The sequence below is a fragment of the Eretmochelys imbricata genome, chromosome 1, assembly GCF_965152235.1.
Source record: "Eretmochelys imbricata isolate rEreImb1 chromosome 1, rEreImb1.hap1, whole genome shotgun sequence".
NCBI classification, from domain to species: Eukaryota; Metazoa; Chordata; order Testudines; family Cheloniidae; genus Eretmochelys; species Eretmochelys imbricata.
The window spans coordinates 63,654,839-63,681,124 of NC_135572.1; the positions used below are offsets into that span (position 1 = coordinate 63,654,839).

Here is a 26,286-nt window from a genome sequence, read left to right on the forward strand (position 1 = left end):
GTACTCCTTCCTAGGCAGTCATTTCCCATTTTGTATGTGTGCAAGTGAAGTACTTTGCATTTGTCCTTATTGAATTTCATCCTATTTACTTCAGACCATTTCTTCAGTTTGTCCAGACTGGGGGGGAGGGATAGCTCAGTGATTTGAGCATTGGCCTGCTAAACCCAGGGTTGTGAGTTCAACCCTGGAGGGGGCCATTTGGTATCTGGGGCAAAAATTGGGGATTGGTCCTGCTTTGAGCAGGGGGTTGGACTAGATGACCTCCTGAGGTCCCTTCCAACCCTGATATTTTATGATTTTGAATTTTAATCCTATACTCCAAAGCACTTGCAACCCCTCCCACTGTAATATTGTCTGCAAACTTTATAAGTGTACTCTCTATGCCATTACCTAAATCATTGATGAAGATATTGAACAGAACCGGACCCAGAACCGATCCCTGCGGGACCCTATTCATTATGCCCTTCCAGCATGACTGTAAACCACTGATAACTACTTTCTGGGAAAGGCTTTCCAACCACTTATGCACCCACCTTATAGTAGGTCCATCTAGGATGCATTCCCTAGTTTGTTTATGATAAGGTCATGTATTTTTCAATTTACCTCATACAAGTACCGTGGTGCAATCTGTTTATCATGAAAGCACAACTTACAAATGTAGATCTGTTGTGTATAATTGCACTCAAAAACAAAACAATGCAAAACTTCAGAGCCTGCAATTCCACACAGTCCTACTTCTTGTTCAGCCAATCACGAAGAAAAACAAGTTTGTTTACATTTATGGGAGATAATGCTGCCCGCTTCTTATTTACGTCACTTGAAAGTGAGAACAGATGTTCGCATGGCACTTTTGTAGATAGCATTGCAAGGTATTTACTTGCCAGATACACTAAACATTTATATGCCTCTTTACGCTTTGGCCACCACTACAGAGGTCATGCTTCCATGCTGATGACGCTCATTAAAAAAATAATGTATTAATTAAATTTGTGACTGAACTTGTTGGGGAGAATTGTGTTTCCTTCTCTGTGTTTTACCCACATTCTGCCATATATTTCATGTTATAGCAGTCTCGGATGATGACCCAGCATGTTGTTGGTTTTAAGAACACTTTCACTGAACGCAAAGGAGGTACCAATGTGAGATTTCTAAAGACAGCTATAACACTTGACCCAAAATTTAAGAATCTGAAGTGCCTTCCAAAATCTGATCAGGATGGGGTTTGGAGCATGATTTCTGAAGTATTAAACGAGCAATACTCTGATGCGGAAACTACAGAACCCGAACAACCAAAAAAGAAAATCAACTTTCTGCTGCTGAGTCAGATGATGAAAATGAACATGCATTGGTCTGCACTGCTTTGGGTCATTATCAAGCAGAACCCATCATCAGCATGGATGCATGTCCTCTGGAATGGCATCTGAAGCACGAAGGGACATGTGAATCTTTAGCGTATCTGGTATGTAAATATCTTGCAACACTGCTACAACAGTGCCATGCAAACACCTGTTCTCACTTTCAGGTGACATTGTAAGCATTATCTCCTGTAAGTGTAAACAAACTTGTTTGTCTGAGTGATTGGCTGAACAAGAAGTAGGACTGAGTGGACTTGTAGGCTCTAAAGTTTTACTTTGTTTTATTTTTGAATGAAGTTATTTTTACACATAATTCTATACTTGTAAGTTCAACTTTCATGATAAAGAGATTGCACTACAGTACTTGTATTAAGTGAACAGAAAAATACTATTTCTTTTATTTTTACAGTGCAATAATTTATAATAAAAATAAATATAAAGTGAGCACTTTAAAACAGCGCGATTAATCACACAATTAATTCTGATTAATTTTTTAATTGCTTGACAGCCCTAGGTGAGGAAGATGATACACCCAGAAAATCTGGGTCATGATTTTCCTCCTCCACATATTCATGTGGAGCCAGTTGCTGTTACTCAGGAGAGGGGCAATGAGACTCTAGTAGAATGTACGGGTATTGTTGCCATGCATAAGGATTCCATAGACCCCAATAGGCCAGTACAACATGTCAAAGGCTTGTTGGGAGAGGCTCAAGGCACTGGACACTAGCAATCCCTTGTCGGGTACTCCTGCTTGGACGGTCAAGGAAACTCTCAAAAACCCTGTCTAGACTAATCTCCCTGGGAGATGATTGTTCATCCTGGACACTGGATTCAGCCTACAAGGTCAGATCAGATTTCATTGGTGGTATTAACAACAAGGAGTACTTGTGGCACCTCAGAGACTAACACATTTATTTATTCATTTATTTGTATCTGATGAAGTGAGTTTTAACCCACGAAAGCTTATGCCCAAATAAATGTGTTAGTCTGTATCAGCAAAAACAATGAGAAGTACTTGTGGCACCTTAAAGACTAACACAGAGACCACTTTGAAACCACTGGCGGTGTTACTGACGCCAGTGGAACGAAACTCTGGCTTGACTAGATGAGTAACTCCTTTTCCTTGTGGTAGTATCCTGTTCTTGGGTTAAAATGTCTCTCAGAAACAAGACTGAAAGTAGAGGAGATTGTGGGTCCAGGAAGGTGAAGACGTCCTCTGTGGTGGCATACATTTGAGTCCGTCCCCAGATACAAGGGGGTTTGGTTTTTGGTTCTGCTGGATCCAGTGCCATAGCAGACTAAGTGCTCAGTGGATCCTTAGGGGCCAGGCCAGTACTGTTGGAGAGAGTCCAGTCTGGAGGTCTTGGTTGGTACCAGTGAATGTTGGTCCTTCGGCTTGCTGGAGGTCCTGGCCGTCACCAGAGTTGGTAGTGAGGCTGGTACTCTTAGAGCTTTGCTTCAGCATGATTTTCCTCCAGGGTTAGAAGACTTCGGCAGACCAGATATTTGGGACCTGTGCATGAAGACTCACCCAACTTAGAAGGAGACAGAGAAGGACTCCTTCTCCAGGAAGCAGACTCCAGGAAGCTCTCCTGTCTGTAAGACTGCCCGTTACTCTCATGAGAAGACCAAGACAATGGGCCTTTAGGTTTTCTGATCTGGCTTCTGTACCAGAGCTCATGCTCAGCAGCTGTGGCCAATGTACTGGGGTTCTCCCTGGCCTGGATCTGACTGAGGTATCATGGCTCTTTTTTATGAGGTACTTCCTCAGTTAAAGCTTTTGTCCCTCTCAGGTCAGGGTGGCAAGGAGCAACAGGTACTGCACTTGACAAAGCTATGCACCTCGCCAAGGCAGTAAAGGCTCCAACAGTGGTGGTAGCCACTAAGCAAGAAGCAGCAAGAACAAAAGACAGTTTTTAATCCCAGAATTCTAGGCACAGCCATGCTCCTCAAAGGTGGGCTGGAGAGGGTCCCCAGGCTCAGGGGAAAAAGCTGTTACTTACTTTCTCATAACTGTTGTTCTTCGAGAGGTGTTGTTCACGTCCATTCCACATTAGGTGTGCGTGCGCCACGTGCACAAGCGTTGGAAACTTTTTCCCTTAGCGGCTCCCGTCGGGCCGGCAGGGCTCCCCGAGTGGTGCCACTGTGCCATGCATATATACCCCTGCCAGCCCGACCCCCTCCAGTTCCTTCTTGCCGGCGACTCCGACAGAGGGGTAGGAGGGTGGGTGGTGGAATGGACGTGAACAACACATCTTGAAGAACAGTTTGAGAAAGTAAGTAACCGTTTTTTCCTCTTCGACTGCTTGTTCATGTCCATTCCACATTAGGTGAATCACAAGCTTACCTCTGGAGGAGGGTAGGAGTCACAGAACAACTGCTTGGAGGACCGCTCAGCCAACTGCCGCATCCTCTCTAGCCTGCTGGTTGACCGCGTAGTGGGTCGTGAAGGTGTGCACCGAGGACCAGGTGGCTGCTCTGCAGATCTCCTGGATTGGGACCTGTGCCAGGAATGCCGTGAAAGTCGCTTGCACCCTGGTCGAGTGGGCTGTGACCATCGGAGCCGGAACACCTGCGAGCTCATAGCACGCCCGGATGCAGCTTGTCATCCAAGACAAAATCTGCTGTGCCAACACTTGGGAGGCCTTTTATCCTCTCGGCTATGGCCAAAAACAGCTGTGCAGATTTGCGAAAGGGTTTGGTGCGCTCCAAATAGAACGCCAGTGCTCAACACACATCCAAGGTGTTCAAGCTGCGGTGACTCGGGTCCGTATGGGGTTTCAGGAAGAACACCGGCAGACAAATGTCCTGGCCAAAATGGAATTGCGAGACCACCTTAAGGAGGAATTTGGGGTGCGGCCAGAGCTGTACCTTGTCCTTGTGAAATACTGTATACGGTGACTCAGAGGTGAGGGCCCTCAGTTCGGACACCCTTCTGGCTGAGGTAATGGCAACCAGAAATGCCACCTTCCAAGAAAGGTGGAGGAGAGAACAGGAAGCGAGGGGTTCGAAAGGGGGGTCCCATTAATTTAGAGCGGACCAGGTTAAGGTTCCATGGAGGGACTGGGGGGGGGGGGCGGGAGTACGGGAACACCCTCTCCAACCCTTTAAGGAACCATCCCACCATTGGGTAGGAAAACACTGAGCCCCCTGAGAACCCCGGATGGAAGGTGGAGTTGGCCGCCAGGTGCACTCTGAGTGAGCCCTTGCTGCTTGAGGTGCAGGAGGTACTCCAGGATGGCTTGCACCAGGGCCTGGCACGGCCGCACATGTCAGGGTTCACACCAACATGAGAACCTTTTCCACTTGGCCATATAGGCCGCCCTGGTAGAGGGCTTTCTACTGCCAAGCAGAATCTGCTGTACGGGAAGGGAGCTCTGGCTCTCCAGGGTGTTTAGCCAGAGCCTCCACGCTGTCAGGTGCAGTGACTGTAGGTCAGGGTGGAGAGGCCACCCACCGTCCTGTGTAATGAGGTCCTGGTGTAGGGGCAGGACTACTGGGCCCTCCACTGACAGCTCTAGGAGCGATGTGTACCAGTGCTGGCGGGCCCAGGCTGGGGCGATGAGGATCACCGCTGCCCTGTCCCTGCGCACCTTGAGTAGGACCTTCTGCACCATGGGAAGCAGGGGGAAGGCATACATCAAGCTTCCTCTCCACGGGATTGCAAACACGTCTGCGAGCGAGCCTGGGCTGCGGCCCTGGAACAAGCAGAACCGCGGGCACTGGATGTTGGCCCTGGTGGCAAACCGATCTACCCGGGGAAACCCCCACCTGCGGAAGAGCGAAAGCACGACGTCCACCCTGAGCGTCCACTCGTGCATGCGGTACGACCTGCTAAGGGAGTCCGCCAGCTTGTTTCGTACCCTCGGGAGATAGGACACCTCGAGGTGAATTGCATGGGCTATGCAGAGGTCCCAGAGGAGGTGAGCCTCACAACAGAGCGGTGAGGAACGAGCCCCACCCTGCTTGTTTATATAAAACATGGCAGTAGCGTTGTCTGTTAGAACTGTCACGCTGTGACCATTCAGAGTGGCGTGAAAGGTCTGGCAGGCGAAATGAACTGCCCTGAGCTCCTTCACATTGATATGGAGCGACCGCTCTGCTCCGGACCACAAGCCCTGAGTCCTGAGGTCCCCCAGGTGAGCCCCCGATCCGTGGTCTGACGCATTTGTCACCAGCGTCAGGTCTGGTTGTGAGGCGGCAAAGGGGATGCATTCGCAAACCACAAGCTGGGACTGCCACAACAGCAGGGAGTCCAGCATGTCCCTTGGGCTGTCACTACCAAGTCCAGGGGGTCCCTGCCTGGGTAGTACACCCGAGCGAGCCAGGCCTGCGGAGTCATAGAATCATAGAATATCAGGGTTGGAAGGGACCCCTGAAGGTCATCTAGTCCAATCCCCTGCTCGAAGCAGGACCAATTCCCAGTTAAATCATCCCAGCCAGGGCTTTGTCAAGCCTGACCTTAAAAACTTCCAAGGAAGGAGATTCCACCACCTCCCTAGGCAACGCATTCCAGTGTTTCACCACCCTCTTAGTGAAAAAGTTTTTCCTAATATCCAGTCTAAACCTCCCCCACTGCAACTTGAGACCATTACTCCTCGTTCTGGCATTACTCGTCTCAGTCTGGCATGCCTGACCACATGCGTGCATGCTGCCATGTGGCCCAGCAGCCGCAGGCAGCACCTGGCCGTTGTCTTTGAAAACTGGCACAGGGAGGCCACCATTTGCTGGATAGCCCAGAATCAGGATACTGGAAGGCTTGCCCTGGTCTGCACTGCGTCCAGGACCACCCCTATGAATTCCACTTTCTGCGTGGGTACGAGCGTGGACTTGGGGACGTTGACCAGGAGCCCAAGCTCGCAGAACAATCTCAGGGCCACCTCCACGTGGCCCCGCACTTCCGCCTTGGATCGGCCCACCAAGAGCCACTTGTCGAGGTACGGGTACACCCGGATTCTCTGCCTCTGTAAGAAGGCTGCCACCACCGCCATGCACTTTGTGAACACCCGTGGGGCTGCAGCTACACTGAATGGGAGAACCGCAAACTGATGTTCTTCGCCCTCGGTGAAGCGTAGGAACCGCCAATGTGCTGGGTGGATGGCGATATGAAAGTACACGTCCTTCATGTCGAGGGCAGCATACCAGTCCCCCGGATCCAGGGAAGGGATGTTGGTGCCCAGAGAGACCATGCGGAACCGGGCCTTGACCAGGAACTTGTTGAGCCCGCGCAGGTTTAGGATGGGGCAAAGGCCCCCTTTGGCCTTGGGGATGAGGAAATACTGGGAGTAGAACCTCTTCCCCCTCAGGCTGTGTGGCACTGTCTCTACCGCCCCCGCCTCTAGCAGCGAGCAGACTTCCTTCTCTAGGAGATGCTCGTGAGAGGGGTCCCTGAAGAGGGACGGGGAAAGGGAGTAGGAGGGGGGCGAACTGAGCAAGTACCTGTTCCGCACCATGCGTAAGACCCAATGGTCTGACATAATGGTGGACCACACACAGGAGAAATGGGACAGGTGGTTCAGGAAACAAAGGGACGGATCCAGTGACTGGTCTGATATGCTGTCCTCGAGTGCACCTTCAAAAGCCTGACTAAAGGTCTTAATGAGCGGGAGCGCTATTCTGGATGGACCTTCGGGGCTCAAAATGTCCACCATGGGGTCCTCCTGCTCAACCGTCTCCTCGGCCTGCAACCCCAAGTTCTGGGTGACCCTATGCAGCAACTCCTGGTGGGCTCTATGGTCTATCGGTGGAGGGCCGGACATCTCTGTACCCGCCACCACATCATCCGGGGATGACGAGGAGGTTAGCTGCTGCTCGACCCCCTCTGGTTGGTCCTCCTGCTCCCCTTCTCCCGTGGGAGGGGCCTCCGGCTTGGGCCGGGGTGGGAGTCCATGGGATAGCACCGGACTTGGTGCTGGTCTCTCTGGTTTATCCTGGGGGGATGCTGGAGGCCTGGATACTGTAGCTTCCAGCACCGTCTGGCATCGGTGCAGGGACTGAGACCGTTGGTACTGGTTTCCCTGGGACCAGGACCTGGACTGGGACCGGTGCTGGTGTTCCCTGGACCGTGACCATCAGCAGGAGTCCTCTGGTGAGGGCTATCTTGACTCCTCCCAGTGCTAGTCTCTGGGTGGTGCTGGAGAGCGGTGTGCCCTTTCCGGTGCTTCCTCGAGCCGACCCACTCCCAGTGCCGCAACTTCCTTCTGGAGGCTGGCAACTGTGAGTCCACGGAGTCGGAGCTTGGCCGGGACCAACTCTGGGAGCAGTGCCGGGATGGTGTCCTCGAGCGGCACACCACTGCTGGCTTACCCCTCGATGGCACCTGAGGCATGGGTGCCAGAGGGTTCTCCTCATACGGGACGGGGCTCGCCACCAACAGCTCGATGAGGTCCTTTGCAGCCTCAAAGGTGCCAGGCGTGGAGGGCTGATCCGTTATGCCCCCAAGCCCATCGTCCGCACTGTGCTCACTTAGGTCTGGGCTCAGTGAGGCTTGTGCTGCCAGGACCGCCGGGGTCAGCGCCAGTACCATGGCCTTCCCGCTCTTATCGGCACTTGGGGCCTTGGGAGGCGCCGGCCTCCTGTGTGGGGAACGACCGCGCCTTCCTTTCGGCTGCGCCGGCGGGCTGCACCAGGGAGGACGAGCGGTGCCGGGGCCTAGTCTGATGCTCTGGGGATGAGAGTTTACAGTGCTTAGCCGGTGCTGGGTCTGTCGACGGCTCCGGGGCACTACGCACCAAGGAAGCCTGAGCCGGCGTTGGGCACTCCGGGCCCGGTGGCTGCAATGCGGCCTCCATCAATAGCTGCTTTAAATGAAAGTCTTTTTCTTTCCTTGTTCTTGGCTTAAATGCCTTGCAAATCCTACACCATTCAGTTTGATGTCCGTCCCTCAGGCAATGTAGACATGAGTCATGGGGGTCACTAACTGGCATAGGTTTGAGGCACATGGCGCAAGCCTGGAAGCCGTGGGCCTGAGGCATGTCCCGCAGCCCGAGGCGGGTGCTGGAAGCCTCCAAGCACCTAATCACTTAAGTGTCCACAATAAAGGTATGTTAACTAACTGATAACAGCTACTCTGAAGGCTAAGGGACTGCTCTTCTACGGGAGAGAGAGAAAGAGGTTGTTCCAACGCCACCACGGATGGTAAGAAGGAACTGCAGGGGGTCGGGCCGGCAGGGGTATATATGCACGGCCCAGTGGTGCCACTTGGGGGGCCCCACCAGGAGTCGCTAAGGGAAAAAGTTTCCGACGCTCGTGCACGTGGTGCTTGCACACCTAATGTGGAATGGACGTGAACAAGCACTCGAAGAAGAACTAACCTATGATAACTCTATAGAATACTATAAAACATTAACAAACCATATACAATTATAGTTACAAGATGAAGACAATGCAAGGATAGCTCCAGCCACTATGCATTTTGACTCAGAGCATGCAGTGGAAAGGAGGAAATGGAGGTGGTCAGTCCACACTTCCCTTATACCTTCAGTGTGGAGCAGGAGGAGATTCAGGGCATAGGTGTGGACCAATATGCAATATTTTCTGGTCTCAAGTGTATGGTACACATGAGTACTCACATGTGGGATACATATAGAGACCAGCCCTGTGTTTTAGATATAAACAAGATTACAGGTTATATAGTACCTGCCAGGCTTTGAATATAACACAGATGTCTTTGGGAGAATGGTGCATGCTGGGAAAGGGTCAATATGGGACCTTGGGCTTTTAGGAAATTTCTCAAGACTTCTGTGAAAAATCTCCAGACTTTTAACAATGCAGCCGCTGTTGGTACTAACGTCATGGGTGCTACAACAATGAAGGTGACTGTACAAAATCCAGGAGGAAGAGATATGCTGGATTATTACTGCCAAACCTATGCGTTCAAAAATTATGAGTCAGGACACACAAAAGAAAAAAAAAAGTCATGACTGGCTTTAAAGCCATGAGATTTTTAAAAATAGTACGTTTCGTGTTCTTCCTTTGCGCTTTTGGTTTTTATGCGCACTGGGTTTACATTTTCAAGCTGTTCTCCACAACCATGACGGCGAGAAATTTCATTTAAAAAAAAAAAAAAGCGAGGTTACAAAAGGTGGGGGTTAAAGAAGAACATCTCATTGTGGGACTTGCAAGAGTTGGCAATGCTCATGTTGTTCAGACACAATGAAAATTAAGCAGCTCTCCAACCTCCATCAGTCCCTGGCTTCTCTCTCCTTCTACCTAGGAATCCGGATTCGTTTTTGTAGTATGGAACATATGAACGTGTATGCACCTCTTCGCCCCCGCACACACACATCCTCCAGCCTCTCTCAAACCAAAGGCCTGCCTGCAACCTCGCTAAAGGAAACCCATTACAATATAATTAAAAATGAGGTTGGATTTACGTTTCTCTCTTCCCTTCCAATAATGACAGAGACGCTCAGCCATAAAGTGCAGTGTTGGCGCGTAAGGTAGCCATGAAGAAACCTCAGGCTTTTCAGTTGTTCTTTCTGGCACATCATGATGGCAGCTAGCTTTAGAACGGCTTGAGACACACAGCACCCATCCCCTTGATTGCCAGGAGATTAGTCACCCTGCTACAGATACTGGATTTATTACATGACTGTGTGTTCACAGTTGGGAGTTGCAAACACAGGACACTTGTGAGGAAATTAATCTACCTTTAAATGAACTGAGATGCCTGGATCACTAGGGTAATTTAGGTTTCAGAGTAGCAGCCGTGTTAGTCTGTATTCGCAAAAAGAAAAGGAGGACTCGTGGCACCTTAGAGACGAACCAATTTATTTGAGCATAAGCTTTTGTGAGCTACAGCTCACTTCATCGGATGCACGTAGCTCATGAAAGCTCATGCTCAAATAAATTGGTTAGTCTCTAAGGTGCCACAAGTCCTCCTTTTCTTTTCAGGTAATATAAGGAGTAAAGCCCTTGCTCTCTAAATTGAGTAGATAATACATACATTTTTGGTAGGATGATTGAAACCTCATCTTAATTAGGGAATCTGGTGTTCAGGTTTTAAAACAGAAAATGAAAAAAGAATGATGCTACCAACCAGCCCTTATTTTGTTAACAGGAGTACAGAGGGCTGAGGGTTATCTGCCAATTCATCGACATTAGGGCAGCATGTTCTGTGGGTGACTAGCATAGGAATGCTCCCTTTACTCTAATTATAGAAAGCTACTACACTGAGGGAAAATATAAAACAAGTCTAACTCTAAGCAAACCAGAACTACAAGTTAAGCATGCTCACTAAACAGCGCACTCAAAGACAGTGTAAGAAGGAAAAAGTATCTTTAACCAAAAACGATTAGTTCTCTTCGAAAGCTAGCTCTATAAGAAGCCTTACAAACAGCTTCTCAAAAGCTCTTTGATCACATTAAGGAGGCCCCTCCAGACTCTGTCGGGAATTTCCAACACCCACCTCTTTACTTTCTCAGGCCATTACAGGAAGAGAGGTTTTACTGAAGATGCCAACATTTATTAGGCCAGTCAAGATGTTCCGTCTTAACCCTTTCACTACTCCAACCACCCCACCCCAATGGCAGAGCAACCAAACTTTTTCTGCTCTCCGGATTTCAACTTTAAATTGAGATGTTGATTCAGTTAGCTCCTAAATCAATAGGGTCTGAAATGTGCACCCTTGTGTTGCTATGGAGGCGCTTCCTTTAAAACTGAAATGAATTTATTACATGTTAATTCAAAGTAACTAGTTTTAATAATTAATGGGTATGTTACATAATAGAATAAATGTAAAAGAGTTCAGTTTAAGGTAGCAGTTAACAAACGTTACTATGTCTCCAGAAGTGATTTCCCCAGGCAATTATGTTACAATTAGCTTCTTCCTCAGTTTATTTTCCATGGAGTTTCTTGCTTGGTCATTTCTTTTATATTCCACTCTTCAAAGGAAACATGATTTATCTCCTGTGTATCTAGGGTTTCCATGGTGACAAGATGGTCAGTTAGCCCTTCACTGTATTTCTGTTCATATTACACTAACATTCTTGGAGGAGAAGGAAAAGCATGACTGATTTTGTGTGGTTAACCAATCTGGCTGTAATGTCTGCTGACAGCACAAGGTGAAGAGGTGATAATCGTGAAAACATACCCTTTTTCAAGCACAAGTAAATAGAAAATCATATCCAGTTTGTTATTAAATATTATGGTCCAAACAGACAATGTAAGCAACTCTACTGATTTTGCTGGAATTGTGCCTGCTAATAGTAGGGTGAGTCTGGTCTTGTGTCTATACAGGGTAGCAGCTTCCATACAGCACACAAAATATGCTTTGTCTGTGCAAACAACACAGTATGTTAAATTTACATTCCATTTCTGTCTCCACTTAGCCATGCTTACTGGTCAGCATAAAAGTTCAGAGTTTTGACAGTAATGAAACAGATTCCAAACCTAAACAACCAGATTTATTTATTTTTTTAAGGTGGGGGGAAAAAGCTGTAATTGAGGTTGGTTCTTCTGCTTTGCTGCCTGATGGTTTCTGGGAGGTGACCTCCTTCCATGGCTTACCCTCCCAACTGAACAGTCTCCCCAGTTGTCGGTTTTTAACCACTCCCACTGGCCAAGAATCAGTAGCGTAGGAGTCACATCAGGACAACAGGCTGCAGTCAGGAAAAAAACACAGTGTGAAGACAGCAGTGCTGATCAGATGACATAAATGAAGTAGGTGTGAACAAGGAGGTACCCTTGTGGACAACTGAGGTGTTCTGGCCAAAGGGTTTTTTGAAGGTGAGCCTGGGAAGTGTGGTGGTGGATAGAGGAGTTGATGTGAGAGAAGATACCACAGGGATAAGAAAGACAGAAGAAGCATACCCATCTCGGTAGTTATACAACTATATACATCCAAAACATGGATTAAACAGATAATCCCATCTCTGCCACCTTTTCCACAAACAGGAACAAGACTCTTTATTATTATTTTTCTTGAAAACAATGCTGAAGAGACTATCTGATATTTTCTCCTGAAGGCCCTGATTCATGGTCCTCCTTAACTCTTGTGGAAAGGAGCTCCAGAATCATGGACCAATCACTAAGAAGGCTCTTGTTACCACTCACACTGGTCTCACACTTGTCACAGATAGTTCCCTCGTTTCTGAGGATCACAGACTTTGCAACTTGCCTTGATGAGGGGTGGGGAAGGAGACAGGCTACCAGGCATTTGATAGCTACCCAAGGTAGCAATCAGAGCGTCGTCCTTCAATCTCAGCCTGCAGTCCTAGCATTACGCTTCCCTGGCCACCTCTCAATCTGATCCTCAGGATGGAAGTCAGTCACATTGGGAGCTCAAGCTATGGACTGAGGAGAAGCCAGCAAGGAAACAAGGGAGGTGTAAGGAGCAGGAGCAGGGTATGTGCTAGGGGAATGGTATGGAGTAACTGAGGACAACACAGAAGTTTTAGTATATCTGGATTAAACAGACCTTGCCAGACTGACTTGATGTAATCTTCCCTACTCATCCCCACCAAACTTCCTTTTTGTCCTGTTTATTTTTTACCATATAATGTAGCAAGAGTGTATACAATATATTTTCAAGCCATTCAGTAGAGATTTCCATTCAGTTGAACATGAGACAATGAAAAGCATAAAAGTCTCCCTGCTAATGGATTTCTTAATGAAGCAAAGAATGTTACCAAATGAAACAATCAAGTACATACAAAAATATCCTACTCAATATCCATAAAGACCATTTGGGGTTGGTTTTTTTTTGCTAAAATTATATATTTTTTAAAATTGTGAAATCAGCCTTCCCAACTTCTTGCTCCTCAAAACAACTGTTTTCAATGTGTTAGTATAGCAACAAAAATGTCAATGTAATTTACTTCTTCCTTGAGTATTTGACTCATTCTCCACATTGAGAGTCTTTGGACTTAGCACAGTCCAGTCACTTTGATGTAGTTTACAATAAAGCAATTCCTTATCTGACAAGTTAAGCAAACCAGAATTAGTTCATATAACACCAGTTCAGTTAAGTATTTTTAATCAATATACATATGCATATATTTTCATTACCACAATATCTCATTGCATTTATCCTGAAGACTCCATAGCGGTCTTTCATCCTGAAGGATTCCTCAAACACTGCACAATCTATACAGGCATCACTTCACCCAGCACTGAACTGTCAACACTTTAGGGAGCTGCTAAGCACACAACACTATACTACTGTTTAGAACAAGAAGTGAAGAACACTGTATTGAACTGACAAGTGTAGGGGAGACTTAGGTGGGCAGGATGCAATTCTCAACTTGGAATTTGGCAGAAAACCAGGATTAACTTCGCTAACTTTCATAAAAAGGACCATGAGAGCTTTACTATAAGTGGTCAGAACCCTGGTTTTCACCTCTCATGCCAAGGAGAGCACGACAATGTTTTTTAACATCCTGCTGGGACACTGATTTAGTGCTTAGTTAGAAGCACATCTACTCTCGCACTAGCACTATTTACTGTCCCATCCTTTGAGTTCTTTCACATAACCAAGACCAATCCTACTTAGTTTGTGAGAGCTGAAAAGAAAAGAAAATTCTAAGAGTTTATAATAAATGACAGTCCTCTCGAAAGCATTACAACACACAAGATGTGTTTGTTTTATTTGAAGCCACTGCTAAAAACAAGGACAAATTTAGTGCAACCTGAAGTTCATAATCTGGTAACTGAATACATCATCAAATTACTAAAATGGCAAAAGATGTCACTTTTTTTTTTTTTACAGTACAAGACCTTCATATTGTAATCATTTAGTATAGTTACATAAACATTTAAAGTTATTCAAACTGCTTCTGGTATACAATTGAGTCACTAAACTGGGCTGTGAATCATCATAAGAATGCACAAGTAACCAAATAAGCAGCAGTTACAGTTAAATACTATTCAGACATGACAAAGAACAATGACCCTCTAGAACTACAACTCCAGCTATACAACAGGAATGTACAAAGATGGTACAAAATAAAGTGACTACAGTGGTCAGACACTGTACTTGCCTCTTCAAAGCTCAAGTACAGTATAAGCTTGACAGTAGTGGCTCTTGCTGAAAAGCTGAAATTGCTAAACTAAACCAAAAACAACACAAATTTCTGAAATCAATATTTTATTCCTTCAAATAATGCTTTGTAAATAGTGATGCAAATACTAGCTCCTCTTCTGCTGGTGACAATGTTTACTACTTACTGCCTTCCCAAGTCTGAGCATCTCTTTACAGAAGAGGTCCCATATATATATAGTTACATTAGAAAAATGTAACATTCAAAATCTGATACATCTTTGAGAGACCTAAGTTCTGGAATGGTGATTTTTTTATCTCAAAGAGCACCAAGGATATATGTACTATTTATATGACTTTTAAATAAGTGCCTAGGCTTGGGTTATTTCGTGTTCTCATTTTGAAAGAGAAATACTAGATCTTGCTGATGGCATTTTACCATATGGGCTTGTTAGAAATGCTTTTAAAAAATCCTAATATTAAGGCTTTTGTTTGCATCTTGTTTTACAAATTTGAAGAGAAAATATATTTGTTTTAACATTGTCATTTTCACTGCTATTTTACAGAGGGACCCTTCTTAACGTGCTTTAACTACAGAATCTTACAAAATATATCAAAACATTACCAATTTTCAAAATACCAAAGATATAATTTATAATTTGGTTACTAAATGGTATTCTGGAACAGTGTAACTATTTCATATATTTCTATCAATCTAAAATTAAAGAATAGCCAAAAGAAGTTTCCCTAATTTTAGCATGCCAATACATACACACAATACATATAATGGGATAAATTCTGCTCTATTAATCTAGTCTAAATCCTGAAGACTCCGAGATTTGCTCTGGTCTGAGAGATCATCATGTGGCCCACTGTCTCGTTCACAGTGAATTTTCATTTCATTACACTTGTACTCTGAAGGGAATGGTTTAAATAAACTAGTTTATTGAATAACCTTTGATTCACTTTAGAATAGAAGACAATTTTCTTATTAACAGGACAGATTATGTCAATCAGATTTGTTCAGGATAAGGATTCCCACGAAATGTTATAGTTTTGTTTATTTAATGACACAATTGTATGAAAGTTAAATCATCAGTAAACTTGTCTCCTATTTTTAATATCCAACTGGTAATTGAAAAGAGTCCTGAAGCCATATGACAATGCCTTAACATAAGTTTAAACAAGATCTGTAAAAATATTATCTACTTTAAAGTATTTTCCATCAAAAACCTACACACATATTTGAAATCTATGCTATATGTTACTTAGAGAAAAAGCTAATGGGTCAAATTCATTCCTGATGTACCACTTAAGTCAATGCAGTTAAACCGTGGATATATATTTGGGGCCAAAGTCTCCAAGCAAGAATCACTTTTAAGAAGTTATACTAACATTTTAACGTAAATGAACTATTTCCTGCTTAACTATTGTTTAAACCTTAATAAATGTCAAGAACCTGCTCATCTGTCTACCTTTTGTAGAAAACCAACCTCATAAAAAAGTGATAATCTGTTAACCAACTTTTTAGAAAATCATATTCTACAAGTTTGTTAATCTGTTGATGTTGCATGGAAATTTTTGGAAAATTGTTTTTTTGTTTGTTTTTTTTCCAGACATTGGAGTATTTACATTATTTTTTGGATTTCTCATCCCTGTTTTAATTTAGGATACTAATGGGGACTTGGAAACCCTGGACCAATATTCTGTGCTGTCCTTCAATCCTTGAAATATCACTAAAGGGATTGCAAAGACTGTAAATCAGAGAAGAATTTAGCACAGTGGAATTGTTTTTAAGATTCATTTGGCTCTTGTTGCTTATCACTTAAAGTCAATTTTCTATTTGTGATAATTCTATTGATTGCTCTGCCAAACAGGAGAGGTCACAAACAGAGCTTGGTTTCAAATGAGGACTAAGCAGAAAGATCCAATGTTCTCAAGAAAACAAAAAAGACGATCAACCAACTATGCACATGCACACATACCAGGAAAACATAAGCCCCTGAAAAATATATTTTTGGGGGAGGGAGTGGGGTAGGTCTCGGGGAGGATGACAAAACAACAAACCTTAATTCATATTTTCAAAGCCCTGTAAAAAAATTGTCATTAGTTGCATTATACACATTGGGGGAGATAAAACAAAAAGTTAAGTAATTTGGGCAAGGGCACACAGCAAATCAGAAGCAATGCTAGGATTAGAACTGTCTCCTTGTGCTATGCTTAAATCAACTAGACCAAATTGCCCATATGAAACAAAATTATCTCTAAATAGATTTTTTTTTTAAATTTTGCCATGAGGCACCAATTGTTTTTTCAATTAATGAGATGATACAGTGACATGAAATTAAACTCTGGTAACAGTACCCAAGCAGACATCAGAAACTGGAAATTTAAACTGGTGTCAGTGGTCTAGGTTATATACAGTAATTTTATATATATATATTATACACATACATACATACACACACACACACACACACAGAGTACCTCACACACACAGAAGAGGTCTCCCATTAAAAGTTAAGTAATCTTTCAGTTTGGTGTGAAGAAAGACCCGTATCTTAACCATATTCTAATGTTGGGGGGTGGAGGGGGAGGGTGGGTGGGTGGTCTTTTTAAAGCCAGATTACTGTAATGGCTAAAAGATGAGCACTCGCATACTTTTTCAAAGCACAATGGCACTGCAAGGAAAGTGCTGGTGGGTTCACCAGGGTTCACCAGCTCTATGCATGGACCCTTTATCTGTAACCAAAGATGAAATTGTGAGCGTTGCTGAGCATACGCAATTTCCATTGTAAGTTCTCAACCTCTCAGGATCTGGTTCTAAATTTGGTGATTTAAACAGCGACAGTCCTTTGAAGTCAGCTGGCTGTTTAAGTTCAAAACAGATAAGGCCCTATGATTCTCTTGCAGTGACATCACTTTTGAGATAGCATCCTGATATTTATCAGGGAGCACTTTATCCCCTAAAGGGTCTGTAAAACAAAAGAAGATGATGAACTACTAGCACTTACAAACCAAAAGGCATGTACAGACAAAGACAAACCCTTCCACCACAGGACAAGGAGACAGCATTAGTAACCAACCTCACAATTCCATTTGTTAAAAGACTTGATTGAACGGCTTCCTTTAAAATAAGAATTTTAGCAAAAGGTATTTAAGAAAAATGACAACCAATTTGCAAACTTTTCTTGTTTTATATTTTAAGAAAATTTACTATTTTAAAAAGTGTTCCTTACTCAGAAGATCAGTTTGTGCCACAAAAATCATTTATATGTGAAGGATCAGGGATAAGGAACTATTTTTCTGAAAAGATGGCAAAATTCCAAGAGGAAAATCTCCAACAAGTATTTACTATTTCTAACACATTGATATGTCATATCAACATATATGAAAATGCTTCAAAACAAAGAATTTGCAATAAAAATGGTGGCAAGTAAAACTGAAACATGTTTCTTTAGCAATTCAAACTTAATAATGCTATTAATATAGTATGCCTCCAATTACAAACAACTATACCAATTCAGTCGGAATCCCTATATATCCTGTTTTATCATCTGTCAACTATTGTCCATGGACAAGATCTTTCTTCATACACATTCTATAGTCTGAACACAGCAGTATATACAAATATGCGTGGATGGACACAATACTCTAATATCAATTATGAAGATATGCACTGGATAATCATACCGTGTACAGTGTCACAAAATACTTACAGAACAGCTATATTTACTTTCACCCCAAAGTCTCTTAAAATGCTGACAGTTAATAGACCATTCATCAGTTAAATTTTAACACTATACATCTTTGTCCTTCATGTCTCTTTCTAAAGGAAGAAATGAAAGGAAGAATATTGGGTCTCTGGATTTTTCAGACATTTTCCAGAAGCCAGCCAAATAAAGGTTTATTCAGAAGTCTGTCCCCATCAGAAGTCTTCTCCATCATTTCACAGTATTTCAGCACTGCTTGCAAGAGATCTCCCACTTTCCAGTCCCTCTCTCTCAGTCTTTTTGTAAGCTAGAGAAACAATAATAAAATATTTAAGCTAGTGAAATAAATAGCTCGAATGATTAACAATTAAGAAAATTCTCCTTGAAACATCAGGTCTCATTAGAAAACCAGCTGTGAAGAGTTAAACATTATTCCACAGCTATAAAAACAAAACTTCCTCAAGGACCAAACATTTTTTTAAGTTAGTTTCCATAAAAATTTCTTCTCAAGGAAGTTACATTTTCAAGTGATATGGTCCCACAGCCATGTGGTCTGTGGTTCATGGGGGTTGCAGAAAACAGGAAATTCTGAACATCAGATTAATGCATTTGCCACACCCCCCCAACAGAACACATGCAATACTGTAAAAGACAAAAGTAAGGATTAATGTAAGGATGTGGATTTTCCTTTCACAACATATAGTGTGGTTTGGTTGGTATATATACACTCTACCCTCAACGGAAACACAGTCTCCAGTTAGGAAATTTCACTGTCTCCAAAGAAAACAAAACAAAAAAACAAGAATAAGTTAAACTTCCACTTACAAGCAGAGTCAGTGTAGTTGGAAACTACTTTTTCCTCAGAGGTCTGAACCAGGAATCCTCATATATTAGATATATACTAAGCACTGGGAGACAGTGACAAATGAACACGTTTTGCCAGCCTTGAGTTTTACAACCTTTTATTCTGGCTAAAATTTCTTCCACCACTGCGCCCATTGTTTTTCTTTACATTTAGCTCATCCATGCTTGTCTTCAGTAACTGAAGGCTGTTAGTCCAGGTTGAATGCCCTCTCTAACAAATATTCCACATCAAGAGGAAGTAAAATGCAAAAGAAATAGATTTATAACACATCTACCACTCTTGTCTAAATGAGGAGAGTAGACCTGGGCAAATATTAAAAAACTGGCAAATACTAAATTTAATTTTTTGAGACACAGAAACTATTAGCAAATGATGTCAAATTATGGCCAACCAAAAAAAAAGAAAAAAAAATTCAAAAAAGTCACAACAAATTTTTTGACTTTTCACTTTGAAACAGCATTTCATTTAGCTCAGTTAAAAAAACAACCCCAAAACAAACAAACAAAAGGCTGAAAACCACATAAAAACAGCCAGATACGGAAAACAAAACAAAAATTCAATGATCAAACAAAACGGTTCATTTGACCCAAACCAAAAAATATTTCAGCTCTTAATTTTTGTAAGAAAACTGAAAAAATTCAGTTCTGGTTCAAACCAAACTGATTTTTTTTTCCATTTCAACCCCCAAAACAAAAACAAATACAAAAATCAACTACTTGTGCTAGCAGGAAATGCTCTAGTCTTCAATGCACTAACCTGAGTGAAATTCCTCATGTAAAATTCCTACAGAATTCAATAGGAATGAAGCCAACAGAATTCTACAGAAATTACTATTTAAATCTGTATAATTATTTAATTGTATAGGTTTTTTATTATATCCTATACAATCCTACCACAAGGACACAACTCTGATGCACGTATACATGCAAAAACTGACTAAACTATCTAGAAAATATCTGGGTATCAGATTTAAAATAATGCAGAGTGACCAAACCAAGTTTATATTCTATAGCATAACTATTTCATGAAGATTCCAGAAGTGAGGTGCTCATTTGTCATAATCCAAACATAAATTTGGCAGATGTTCTTAAACAGGATTATTTTCTAGTGGCTAAGTAAATATATTGTAAAACACTTTTATCAGTTTTTGTAATTCATATACTGGGAAAGTATATGAAAAATATAATAAAACAAAGATGCAAAGACAGCATCTGGCTCTTCTAAATCTTATTGTTTCAATTCAGGGTTCAAAGGTCAAGCCCACACTTTCTTCATCAGACTGGTCTGTTTCCTACTGTCATCAGAACAGCTATATATTTCAGTTTACTCAAGTAGAAATGGGGAATTTTTAAATGGCTGGATGGAGGCCAGGACGCCTATAATAGTTAGGTCCAGTTTTGTTCCTTTGAGTCAGCAGTTGTAATTATTTTTCCCTCTATAAATGACCGTCATCTTTCTAAAAACTACTTATATTGCTCACTGTTTTTTTTTAAATCGTGCACTTTCCAGAACTCTCTTGAGCTTCCTGTTACTGCATTTGATGAATGGTGGCAAGCGTTAAGAATAATGGATTCTTTGTTGGGCTTACAAAAAAGGGATATGGTAGCTTTATTAAGTGTGCATGATACAGAGATGAGAGTTAAGTGAGTTATCATTTGGTTAAAAAACTAGCTGACTGTTTAAGAACTGATTTTTTTTTTCCGTTTTTTAAACTAGCTAAGGGCCTGATCCAATGTGTATTAAATTCACTTGGACAGGCCCCACGACAGTAAGCCCAAAAGGGGAAGGATATAGGTCATATATTCAGATTTTATGAGATCTTTTAGTAGGAGTTGTTCTGTTCTCTTGGTGTCAAGGACTGTCAATTTCAAAGTAGTGGTATCTCACCTGGCAGCTATTTTAGAGGTACTTCTATTTATATATTGGGATTCAAGTTATGGCCAGTTGGGGCAGTGCTGTGTGCTTCAGAATATTAGGTAACTTAAGTATCTAAATAAGGATTTAGAGGCATAAAATTTTAGGTACCCATTTTTGAAAATCAGCTTGTATGCCCAACCCCCAACCCCAACCCACCCCCCCATCTCCCGAAATACTGATTTAAACAATTACATATTCTTTATAAAAAGACCTTGAGGGGTTAAAACACTGTCCTGTTTACTTTTAAATCTTATTTACATCATCTTCAGGGCAGGAACGGTCTACTACACTGCATGCTACTACTCTATTACTACTGTATAGAGCTTAGCACAATGGGGCCTTGTTCATATGCACAAATGAAGCAAATAGAATAAATAAAAAATAAAGAAGTGAAATGCACAGAGTTTGGAAGTTTGCTGTTTTGAATTCACTGAAAGAACTGAAATCAAAGGAGTTACTCTAGGTCCAAGAATTAGGACCAATGTGCCTGGTGTTTACTGGTTGATATATCTGATTGTTGGGAATGTTTTTCCCATTTTACAGATGAAGAAACTGTGCATAGGAATCAAGGTTTTTTTTTTGGTTGGTTTTTTGGTTTTTTTTTTGTTTGTTTGTTTGTTTTTTTGTTTGTTTGTTTGTTTTTTTAAAGGAAACCCGGAAATTATGAATAACACCATGATTCTTAAGTGGGGCTCTGGATAAACTGTCCACACTGGAACTATAACAGGAATGAAGCCCAAATGAATAAGAACAAATGAAATTTTAAGAATCACTTTAGAAAAATCTTTCATCCTCCAAATCTTCAATCCTCTGGTGACAGTTTTCTGAGTTATCCAGAAATGACACTGATAACCTTGCTCCAAAACATTAGAAGATTCATATTCTGATGCTTTCTGGATAGCGTGACCACTACCTCCCAATGTAGCACTCATAATAGCATGCTAGGATTGTGTTTACCTGGGCCCTGTCCCTTAAATCTATTGCCCTATCCCTTTAAGGGTTTGGAGCTCTGCTAAAGAGATTAATTAATGATCACAATTAGGAAGCAAGGTGTGGTCCCAGGAGAGTATGGTGTGCTCTACTGAGACTGTGTAAGTGGGAGTGTAACACCTGCAAGTTGTATGTTGCATCTGGATGTGTCAATCTTAAAGCTGAGAAGTGGCAGTGTCATATGGATAAGCCATATGTACTGTCTTGCCTCTCTCCTGAATCTTTAGGGGTGTATATTCACCTCTTTTCCAGAGGGTTCCTCTAAATACAAGAGGTATCTAAAGACAGAATAAATGTTAGCTGAAAAATGCATCTAACCCTAACTCTAGATCCCTTCCTGTGAGAATTCAAGTGTTAGTACCCCAAGTCTGACACCTAAAGAAATCAGAGTAGGTAAAGGGATGAGGCTAGAAGAGAGATGTGCTAAGTATGCAGAGGCTTCTCTCATTCAGCTGATCTTTTCCTGACTCTTGTGTTCACTGAGTACAAGTAGTATTACTATAAATACAGGCACTTATATGGGTCCCATCACCATGCCGTTGGTGCTATATAAATGCTTGAAATAACAAGTAATAATAAAACAAGTATGAAAGGAGGGGAAAGAATGATAGATGAAACAAAACAGATTCCTAAGCAGGAATATAGGGTCTGATCCAAAACCCATTCTAGTCAATGCAAAGAATATCACAGAACTTGAACGGGCTTTGAATCATGCATATGACAATTGAGCAGTGGAAAACTATCCCCAAAGCACTTACAAAACTGACAAATACCACGGGAAAATGAAATGAAATTTGTAGAATGTCTCCACAGCTAATGGAGGCAAACAGAATGCAGAAGATAAATCCTCTTGATAAGATCCCTTTCCAAGTTCACATAAAATTAGACATAAAAAGTAGACATAAAATTCACTGTTACTCCTAATATTCTGATTTTCATTAGAAATATGAGTTTTATGTTGTCTTTTAAATTATTTTTATCTATCTTCAAGAAATGGAATACTGAACACACATTTTTCAATATTCCCATTATTTATTCTGCAATCTTCTGGACTTCTTTGAATCAGTACATGAGTTTTTTCACACGAAGAGTTTAGAAATAAATCTGGTTTTTCATTGGACAATACAAAACAACTGCTTTAGCTGCTTGAACTTCACAAAGCACCAAATAAGCTGAAACGTCAATACATCAAACAATCGAAATGATCCAAAATACAGTAGTCACGCTTTCTGAGATATAAATACACTTATCACAAATTATCCTGCCAAGATCTTCATTCTAAGATGCATGACACTACGTTAAGGGGTAATCTCTCTCTTTACATGTCAACAGCATGAAAAGTAGAACACCTGACAGGACACCATTCTTATCAATCTCACTACTTGGAAACAAAAGAAGTCCATCCTTTCATTAAATGATTCACTTGTTATAGCATACTGATTTTGTGATTACATTTCCCAAACCTGCTAAAAGCCACTATTTCCCAAAGGTAGCTGTCTTCTCAAAGGTGACTCAAAAGACTGTAATTTAACATTTTTTATATTTAATACAGTATTTAATCATGAATAGGAGTGATTGTCACTGCATAATCTTTGAGGACAGGACCACAAGAGGACCACGTTTTCAAAGCCCATCAGAAGTGGAGGGATCCCCAGGTCAGTCTCCATTACAATACTTTGGCTCTCCCCAAAGGCACATGCAAAACCCTGAAATCAGTTGGACTTCTTTAAGCCTTCCTTCATTCTTCTTTGTTACATAATAAATGCATGGTGTACAAACACACACTCAAAAAACTGTTTAAATAGGAAAATGTGGATAATTTATTGTAAAGTCTTTTTCTTCAAACTAACTATTTGTTTTGTAATAGTCTCTGGAATGAAAATACACTTAAAATCAAGTTTAATTAGATGTTAAACTTTTTCCTCTGTTGCTAATAAATGTACATTCACAACTGTAATAAGATTTGTACAATCAAAATATTAAACTAAGCTATAAACCAAATAACTGCAATTTAAGTTCACTTGTGTGGACAAGGTATTGGCAATGGCAAGGGTCAATTTTTTGGTAATTGAAACAAATACTGCAAAAATAATGCTAGAAAATACAGTCTATTCAGTTAAAGGGAAGCTTTTATATTTTACCTGCTTTTCATTAAATTTAAATGAAGTAACTCATTAAAATATATGGTTAACTGAGCACCTGATACAATTCTGTATATGCTATGTTCAGAGACAAACAGGCTCTCATTCTCTCTAAGGCTTAAAATAATTAAGTAATTTTTCTGAATACCTCATACTTCCTTGGCAAGTGCAGTAGAAACAGATAATAAATATCATAAAAAAATCTAATCACACTTTGCAATCACATGGCAACACCACAGTACTCACAAGAATGAATTCCTTCGTAACAGTGTCATGAAAACGAAGCTCGGAGACCTCTGTTTCGGAAGCTGCCAGCCACTGCAGGGTCATTCTCAACTGGGGGTCCACCATATGTGGTTCCATGTCAACATTCACTATTAGCAATGCCCTTCCTACCTGTCCCACACCTAATATTAAAAATAAAACACAAATGATCAAATCTGCAAGTCAACCGCAGACTCTAGAGACAGTTGAACTAGATATTTAATGAAAATGCATATATTAAATACATCATTTTTAACTCTCATTTTAACAAACATATTTTGATCAAGTAGCAGAGATTAGAAAACACACTGGCTTGAAAGCGTCCTATTCTCCTATATGGGTTGGGAAGGGAAAGCACTACTAGCTCCACAACTTGTGGCTGAACTAAAACATACCTGAAGGCAGAAAGAAATCTAATCGTGATTTAAAGAGTCCAAAGGATGGAAAATTTACTACATCCCCTATTAATATGTTTAAATGATTAATTATCCTCATTGTTAAAAATCTTCATTTTGCTTCCAGTCTGAAATTTGCTAACTTCAACTTCCAACCACTGGCTGTTGTTAAACCCTCAACTGCCAGATTAAATAGCACTTTAGTATAACTTCTCTCTGTACAAATTACACTCTGATCAAACTGCCTCTTAACCTTCTATAGAAAACACTAAGTTGACTGAGCTCCTTTAACATTTCACTGTGAGACACATTTTTCCAGAACTCAAACCATACTTACTACTCTTTTCTGAGTCATCTCCAATTTTTCAACATCCTTTTTAAAGTATGGGTACCAGAACTAGACGCACTATTCTAGTCGTCGTCTCAACAATGCTAGACAGAGAGGCAACAGCCACCTCCCTGCTCCTGCTTGATGTTCTGCTATTAATAAAACTAAACATGTTAGCCCTTTCTGCCACAGCATCACAAAGGCAGCTCATATTTACTTGGCTATCTGTGATGATCACTGAGTCCTTTTTGGAGTCACGGCTTTCCAAAATACAGTCCCCCTTCCTCTAAGTATGGCTTACATTCTTTGTTCCCAGATACATGACTATTTGTATTAAATGCCTGTATTACATAGCTTACATCAGCTTCTATTCCGTGAAAACCTATAATTTATATAATTCTATTGTAGCACACAATTTAATTGAAATTCACACCAATGTGGTAAAGCTCAGCAAGGAGGAAGAGAGATCCTGTAATGAAGAGGAGGACTGCCTGCCCTCTGGGAGGGGAAAAAAAAAAAAAGAAAGGAGTGTAACTGGCAATGGGGGAACCAACAGTTAATAGTAGGTACATATTTGGCAAGCAATGGGAAGATGATTTGGCTATATGCCTGGATGCTTGACATGCCATAGGAGGAAAATGCTAATTTCAGAAAATCCCTGATACTCAAGTGGATTGAAAGCGATGTGGTAACATGTCTACATATGGGACTTGCCCAGTGATTACATGCTTTTCGGTTTCATATGCTAATTATTCACTGAAGAAATTGAATTCTCAATCCTGTAGCTGGAAAGGTACCTCAAATAAAATTAGCTTAGAGAACGTTCGCAGTGTTGTTGTGGCTGTGCTGGTCCCAGGATATTAAAGAGACATAGTGGATGAGGTCATAGGCGCCAACTCTGTGGGTGCTCTGGGGCTGGAGCACCCATGGGGAAAAATGGTGTTGTTGAGCACCCACCGGCAGCCCCCCTATTGGAACCTCCCCCACCCCTCAGTGCCTCCTGCCCACCGGCGAGCCCCGCCGATCAGCGCCTCCTCATCCCTCCCCGTGCCTCCCGCCCGCCGCAATCAGCTGTTTTGCGGCCTGCAGGAGGCTCGGGGGGGGGGGAAGGCGGGGCATGAGAGAGGAAGAGGTGGGATGGGGTGGGAAGAAGTGGGTGGGGGTGGAGTCGGGGTGGAAAGAGATGGGGCTTTGGGGGAAGGGCAGGAGTGGGGGTGAGGCCTGGGGTCGAGCACCCCCGGCACATTGGAAAGTCGGTGCCTGTGGGTGAGGTGATATTTTTTAACTGAACTTCTGTTGGTGAGAGAGACAACCTTTCGAGCGAACACAGAGTTCTGAC

The 26,286-nt window shown here is 42.2% G+C and overlaps 1 protein-coding gene across 5 annotated transcripts in view; it reads right to left on the minus strand.

Annotated features, from left to right (window-relative positions):
• Positions 1–26,286, minus strand: part of AKAP11 (A-kinase anchoring protein 11) — an 89,913-nt gene that overhangs the window by 12,181 nt on the left and 51,446 nt on the right. For 2 of the 5 annotated variants that reach the window (XM_077811930.1, XM_077811951.1), the window contains 2 exons: positions 24,207–24,367; positions 16,952–18,354 (listed from right to left, as the gene is read on the minus strand). The exons of 2 other annotated variants lie outside the window; for them this stretch is intronic. In XM_077811930.1, the coding sequence (XP_077668056.1) occupies positions 18,208–18,354; positions 24,207–24,367 (308 nt within the window). In that variant the 3' untranslated portion in view covers positions 16,952–18,207. Of the gene's footprint in view, positions 1–16,951; positions 18,355–24,206; positions 24,368–26,286 lie in introns of those variants that run through there. One more of the 5 variants, XR_013345503.1, reaches the window with a different exon arrangement.